The 6,696-nt window shown below is 43.5% G+C and overlaps 1 protein-coding gene across 2 annotated transcripts; it reads right to left on the bottom strand.

Moving 5' to 3' along the window:
* Window positions 1-2,219: 2,219 nt before the first annotated feature.
* On the bottom strand, window positions 2,220-6,468 carry LOC134869889 (zinc finger MYM-type protein 1-like). Of its 2 annotated transcripts, none has more exons than XM_063891835.1 (5): window positions 6,372-6,468; window positions 5,402-5,461; window positions 5,047-5,145; window positions 4,766-4,846; window positions 2,220-4,589 (listed from the first exon to the last, which is right to left on the bottom strand). In XM_063891835.1, exons 1-5 carry the CDS (start codon window positions 6,448-6,450, stop codon window positions 2,257-2,259), a joined length of 2,652 nt encoding a protein of 883 aa, XP_063747905.1. In that variant the 5' UTR covers window positions 6,451-6,468; the 3' UTR covers window positions 2,220-2,256. The 2 variants fall into 2 exon arrangements, with proteins under 2 accessions (XP_063747905.1, XP_063747906.1); XM_063891836.1 differs by having other exon boundaries at window positions 4,766-4,843.
* Between the last annotated feature and the right edge of the window lie 228 nt (window positions 6,469-6,696).

The raw sequence follows: 6,696 nt of genomic DNA, 5'->3' as shown, positions 1-6,696 counted from the left end.
CTGCAGACATTGAAAAGATAGTTTTGGAAAAGTTGCGCATCAGTGCTAAATTTGCATTACAACTTGATGAATCTACGGATATCAGTGGACATGCGCAACTTATGGCAAAAGTGCGCTTTGTAGACGGAGACACCATCAGAGAAGACTGCGTAAGTGTGTGCACCGATGGAGCAGCTGCCATGGTCGGGCGCACCAAAGGATTTGTTAACAGGGTGAAAGAACAACATCCAGATGTCATCGCGACGCATTGTTTTCTGCACCGGGAAGCACTCGTTGCCAAAACATTGCCAGAAGACCTAGTTCCTGTACTGGGAGATGTTGTGCGCATGATAAATTTTGTGAAAACGAGACCTGTGAAAAGCCGCATGTTCGCATCATTGTGTGAGGAAATGGGAGCGGAGCATAAAGTGTTATTGCTGCACACGGAGGTCCGGTGGCTGTCCCGTGGCAAAATTTTAGCTCGTGTGTATGAGCTGCGGGAGGAACTTAAAGTGTTTTTGACAAATGAGAAGTATGATGACGCTAAGTTGCTCTCAAGTGATGAGTGGTGTGCAAGACTAGCATATCTGGCAGATATATTTCAACATCTGAATGACCTGAACACACGAATGCAAGGCCGAAATGAAAACCTGCTCACAAGTACAGATAAAATACAGGGATTTCGTTCAAAGGTGCTGCTCTGGAAACAACATGTGGAAAGTGCCAATCTTGAAATGTTCCAAAACACACAGAAATGGCAAGAGAAATGGCCGAGTGTCAACAGTGCTGCACTGTGTGAGACAATAGGTAAACATCTGCAAAGTCTTGAGCAGAGGTTGTCATTTTATTTCCCTTCACTTTCCACTGATTGCCTTGACTGGGTGAGGAACCCATATAGCTCAACTGCAGTTGGAAGGGACATGACATTGCAGGAGCAGGAAGAAATAACTGAACTGAGACAGAATCGTGGTCTAAAGCTGAGCTTTGCTGATCTACCTTTGGACAGTTTTTGGCTGACTGCTGCCAAGGAGTTTCCTATTCTGGGAAACAAAGCAATTTCAGCTCTTCTCCCTTTCTCCACCACCTATCTGTGTGAGCTGGGCTTTTCAAGCATGACTACTTTAAAGACTAAGAAAAGAGAGAGACTCAGAGCTGTTGAGGAAGATCTTCGTGTTTGCCTTTCTTCAATTCCTGCAAGAATATCAGATTTGTGTTCAACTAAACAAGCCCAGGTTTCACATTGAGTAAGTAAAATGAGACTACATTTTCATTATATTTCATTATATAAACTTTTTGAGACATTTTTATTTGGTGGTGTGCCGTGGGATTTTTCTAACGTGAAATATGTGCCATGGCTCAAAAAAGGTTGGGAAACACTGCACTAGGGATAAGTCTCTCCGCTGGAGTTTTAATGATAGGCCCTGCAGCTCACGTAGCATATCTTTCATGCACGCCAGATCCATTAAAAACCCTTTGTGTGTGAGATGTTTGTATAGCCCCAGGAATTTTTTTCTCTCTGTGTCATTTCGACCTGGATCTTCACTTGCTGTTTTGAAGTGGCGCGCTAATGCGGGGAAGTTGTTCCACACTGCTCTCACGGTGTTAAAGCTACTAGCCACCCATCGTATAGTGAATATTTGTCCGATTCTCAAAACCTGCATATTGAGGTCAGCAGCCGCCTCCTCAAGCAAGCGTGCATTCTTTGCGGACTGGTGGTACAGAGCATAGAGCTTGGAGATGAAAATCTCAAAGTGGTTACATCCAGCAACCTCCTTGAGTGAGTCATGGACAGCCAATTCAAGGTGGTGGGCGAGACAGTGGATTGACTGTATGTTGGGGAAATCGCGTTTCAGCCTCGCAATCAGCCCAGTGGTTTTACCGGTGAGGACTGCAGCACCATCTGTGGCGATGCTAATGAGGTTCCGGCCCAAAAACTCGTCTTCTAACCCAGCTTGGCGCAAACTCTGTCTCAAACTATTGAAAATGGATTCTGCATTTGTGCCCTGTGTCAGCTCTGCAATGTCCAAAAATACATTGTCCACGTCTCCTTTCCCACTCACGTCACATTTTACATAAATAATGAGATAGGCACGTCCGTGCACTGTGCTCAATGCCGGGGTGGCAATGGTATCAGGCCCGTTTCTAGGATTTTGGGGGCCCTAGGCAAAGAAGTTGTTGGGGGCCTTTAAAAAAAAAATTTCCGCAATTCTGTGCGTTTTAATCACAAAAGAGGTCAAACATACACTGAAAAGTAGCCTTTATTTTTTTTTTTATTTCCTACTGAAACTGCTGCTTGCGGCCCTTGGCCTCAGCAAATGCAGACACAATCCCCTCCAAGTCCAAAGACCTGCGGACGTCACTCTCAATTGACATGAGTGCCAGTCCAGAGAGCCTCTCTTGGCTCATAGTTGACCTCATGTAATTCTTTATGCGCTTCAGAGATGAAAAGCTCCTCTCTCCGGAGGCAACCGAGACAGGAAGGGTCAGAAGTAGGCGCAGTGCAATGCTTAAATTGCTGTACAGGTCCAACAGCTTCTCACTGTATATGTAGTCCAGCATTTTAAATGGGCACCTGGATACTTCATCTGGAAAGGTGTGGACAGCAGAGTTGATCTCCAATGCCAAGTCGTCTGCATCAATATCATGGAGGGTTTGTTCCACTTTCCTGCATCTCTCATGCAATTTCCCAGTCTTGATTGTGGCCCTCATGATATCAATGCTGAACAGGAAGTCGTACAGGGCATACACCCCCTCCAGTCTGGAAAATCTGTCTTTTAGGCTGGTGATGGCAGTGTCAACCAAAGGCAGGAAGAAGTCCCTTCTGAAGGCCTCTTCTGGGGTCGATTGGGTTTCATCTGTACTCTCGTAAAGGAACTGCCTTTTCTTTTTACGTTGCCTTTTCTCAGGCAATTTCCTCTCAATTTCCAGATCTTCTGCAATCTCCATTGCATCCGTTTGGCTTGATGCGAGTCCATTTTCCCTGAAATCTTCTAGGTACTCTGTCACTCCCTCGGTTTCTTTTTTCAGTGTTTGCATTGAAACATCCGGGCTCTGGAGGAGCTTGCTCATATGGTTAACCTGATACAAAACGTTGTACCAGGTTATTGTGCACAGAAGAAAGGACCATGTTTTAAGCTCACCATGTAAGCTTTTTGCTGAGGACATGGTCTCTGAGTCCCCCTTCTCTGTAGCATATGTCTCCAGTGCTGACAGTCCGTCTAGTATTTCAGGTAGATGGTACCGCACTACCTTCACACTGTCAATTCGGGCCTCCCATCTCGTCCCTGAAAGTGGCTTAAGGGTGAGCTGCTTCACATGCTGCTTCAAAATTGCCCAGTGGTGCACAGAGGAACTGAAAAGGTTGTACAGTCGTTGCAGCATACCAAAAAAAGACATGGACAACACTGAAGACTTGGCAGCATCTGACACAACCAGATTTAGTGTGTGACTGCTGCATGGGATGCATAGCGCCTTGTTGTTCAGCTCTAAAATTCTTGCCTGCACACCCTGTTTGTGGCCCATCATATTGCTGCCATTGTCGTATGACTGCCCACGGCAATCTGAAATGCTGAGGTTGTGCTTCTCCAACTGGTCAAGCAGGATTTCACTGAGCCCTTTACCAGTTGTGTCTTCAACATGTACAAATCCCAAAAAATGCTCAGCAATAGAAACAGGTGTTTCACAGTTGACAATCCTGAGAACAACAGAAAGTTGTTCCTTGTGGCTGATGTCAGGAGTGCAATCCATGATCACGGAGAAGTATTTTGCTTTGTGCACTCTTCTTGCAATCTCCTGTAGGATTTTGTCTCCGACCAGCTGAATGATTTCGTTCTGAATGACTCCACTCAGGTAATGCACCTTTGTCTCTTTGCATTGTATTCGTCTGATGTGTTCATTCATTACCGGATCAAACTGTGCTAGGAGTTCCACTTGAGCCAGAAAATTCCCATTGTGGCGATCATACACGGTACTGGTAGTTCCTCTCAAAGCCTGGTTGCGTTCTGCCAGATGGGAAACTATGGCAATCACTCTCCGAATCACGCCTTTCCAGTGTTCAACTTCAAGTTGCATCAACTCCATCTGTCTTTGATCAATCAGTGTACTGGTTTGCAGTCTCCTCTGAAGGTCGTGCCACTTTTTCACATTGTCACAGTGCACCTTTGTGCACTCGTGTTTTTTTAGGCGATAGGAAAGGTTCTTCCATCCACCGTAGCCACAGGTCGTTAAGGCATTGTCACGCTCACGCTTCCCGAAAACAGTACAAGGGAAACAGAACACTCCATCTGTGTGGATGGAATACACCAGCCACGATCGATGTATATTCTCACCATTTTTCATGGTTCTTTTGTAACTGTCCTTGGTGAATCTTCGAGGAGGATTGTCTAAGTTTTGCGGGAATTCAATGTCCATGATTTGCACAGGTCCTTTTTTGACTATTTCACAGCGCATACTGCTTGTTAGGACACTGGGCCAACATCCTGGGTCATCACTTAATGTGGTGCTTGCAATACCTACAGGTACCCCAGTTCTGGATGGTGGGGTGGTCTCTGCCATGTCAATGTCATCTTCCTCTTTGTCCTCCTCATGAAGTGGAGATGGAGTTGATGGCACTGTTGAAAACATATAGTTGCAAATTAATTTATAGCACAATTGCCATGTGGTAAGTACAGCAACTAGGGAATGGTGATCTACTTGTATAATGCTTTAAAAAGAAAGGGTCATTTTAATACACTTTCATAGCACATGGGTGTTAGGTGATAAGTTGAAATTGTGCGGCTTAATGCACCTTCTGTTGAACCACTGCTGGGAAGTGGTGTGGATGCTTCCACTTGCTCCTCCTCAAGTCGTGATGGAGTTGATGGCACTGCTGAAAAATATGTAATTACAAATTAATTCATGGCACAGTTTCATGTGTGAAGTACGACAACTAAATGCTTAAGGTATGGTGATCTACTTGTGTAACGCTTTATAGCAAATGGTCATTTTAATACACTTTCACAGCACATGCTGCTATAACTTTGGGTCACTATGATAGGTGATAAGTTGAAATTGTGCGGCTTAATGCACCTTCTGTTGAACCACTGCTGGGAAGTGGTGTGGACGCCGCAATGTTGTCTTCCACTTGCTCCTCCTCATAAACATGTGACGAAGACGATGTTGATGGCCCTGGTGCAAAAATAAATAAATACATAAATAATATTCTTTTTATTTATATTGCACATTTTGCATGCATTGATCTCAACAACTCAGTTATTCATTAACATTAGTGAATGTCCCACATATTTGAAATGTCCAGAAGACTCTGTGGGCAAGTGGAATGAATACACACAACTATGACTTGAATTAGAAAAATGTAAAGTCATTTTGATAACATCAAGTGTGTTGATAGAAGGCACTAATAATAGGTAGAAAAGAACGTTACCTTCAGTAGCACCAGAGACAACACTTGGTAGAGCGGGATGAAGAAATTTCAGCAATGCCCCTTGGAGAAAGAATAAGTACTGTATGATTAGCTTGGTTATTTTTCAAATGCTTTTGAAATCCTATCATTTTACAGTCTGATAATTGTGGTGAAATAGATATTAAAAGCATTACACACAGTTCCTACTAGGCGGTTTAGTGGCGGTTTCTATACGACTACAGGTGAAGCACTGCTTCACCAAAAAAAAGTAAAAAAAATAATAATAATAAAATCTTACAATAATCCCGTTTTCACTGGTTTGAAAACAGAAATACAGTCACTAAGACGAGCTGTTTTCCTGAAATCAATTCTGTGAGTGGCAACAGCGCCATCCCCGCACCCGTGGTGTGTCTGTGTGTGTCTGTGTACTGTCTGTGTCCCATAGAAAAAGCTCAAAGCTATCGGTACAGTTTTTAACGGTGGTCCAGTGGTATTTACAGCTATCATGGAGACCAACAACAACAAACAGCAGAATAGGTTTAGAAAAGGATTAATTGACACTAAAGTGGCTGTTTTCTTCATGTGGCTGATCTGCGCCGGGATGTTAACCGTTAAAATGTAAATAAAGTAAGTAAATCAACCCAATGGTATTCTAGCAAAATTATTGTAAACTCCCATGTTAATCTCCTATTAAATAGCTAGCTACTACAGGAATAACTATTTCACTGGTTGTCTCAAGGCTCTAACGACTGAAAACATATGTGAAGTTTATTTAGGATATTAAGAGGAATTAATCGTTGATCAATTTGGCCAGCTGATAACGTTATGAACTTATAGTGAAGTCAAAGGTAGCAGTTTAAGTTTGGTTAGCATGCTAGCATGCCAAACCACTGGTTCCTAGCTAGTCGTCGTTACAACCTCGCTACTCTAGCAAAATATGGTATACCCTGCCTGGCACAATTTTCATGTTGATTGTGTATATTCTACTTACCGGTGTCTTGTTTTCTTTTCTGCTCCTCTTCCCTTTTCTTCTTCTTTTTTTGATTGCCGGAGAGATAATTTCGCTTCATTTTAATTTTTCACTTTTCACTTGCACTTGACGCTGTCGCGCTAATGCATGGGAAAGGGGGGCCCCCTCGAGCTGGGGTATTTCGACTACAATGTGTCGTTGCGCTTTTCGGACATCGCATGCTCTAGGGAGGCGCTGTTGCTGCCCTCGCAGTCGCAGCAGAGCCCTTCATATACAGATGACTGCTTATTATTATGAAGCTATTTAAAATCGTCATTGCTGTTGAATACATGACCTGTCTTATTGG

The sequence above is a fragment of the Eleginops maclovinus genome, chromosome 9 (genome assembly GCF_036324505.1).
Source record: "Eleginops maclovinus isolate JMC-PN-2008 ecotype Puerto Natales chromosome 9, JC_Emac_rtc_rv5, whole genome shotgun sequence".
In the NCBI taxonomy this organism is placed as follows: Eukaryota; Metazoa; Chordata; class Actinopteri; order Perciformes; family Eleginopidae; genus Eleginops; species Eleginops maclovinus.
This window is presented reverse-complemented; position numbering and strand designations above follow the sequence as displayed.

What these genes read in the sequence shown, in the direction of transcription:
- LOC134869889 (XM_063891835.1), bottom strand. Translation starts at nt 6,450, where the DNA reads ATGAAGCGAAATTATCTCTCCGGCAATCAAAAAAAGAAGAAGAAAAGG. An exon ending in TGTCTCTGGTGCTACTGAAG is followed by an intron (nt 5,146 to 5,401) that starts GTAACGTTCTTT and finishes TTTTTGCACCAG; the next exon opens with GGCCATCAACATCGTCTTCG. An exon ending in CAGCAGTGGTTCAACAGAAG is followed by an intron (nt 4,590 to 4,765) that starts GTGCATTAAGCC and finishes TGTTTTCAACAG; the next exon opens with TGCCATCAACTCCATCTCCA.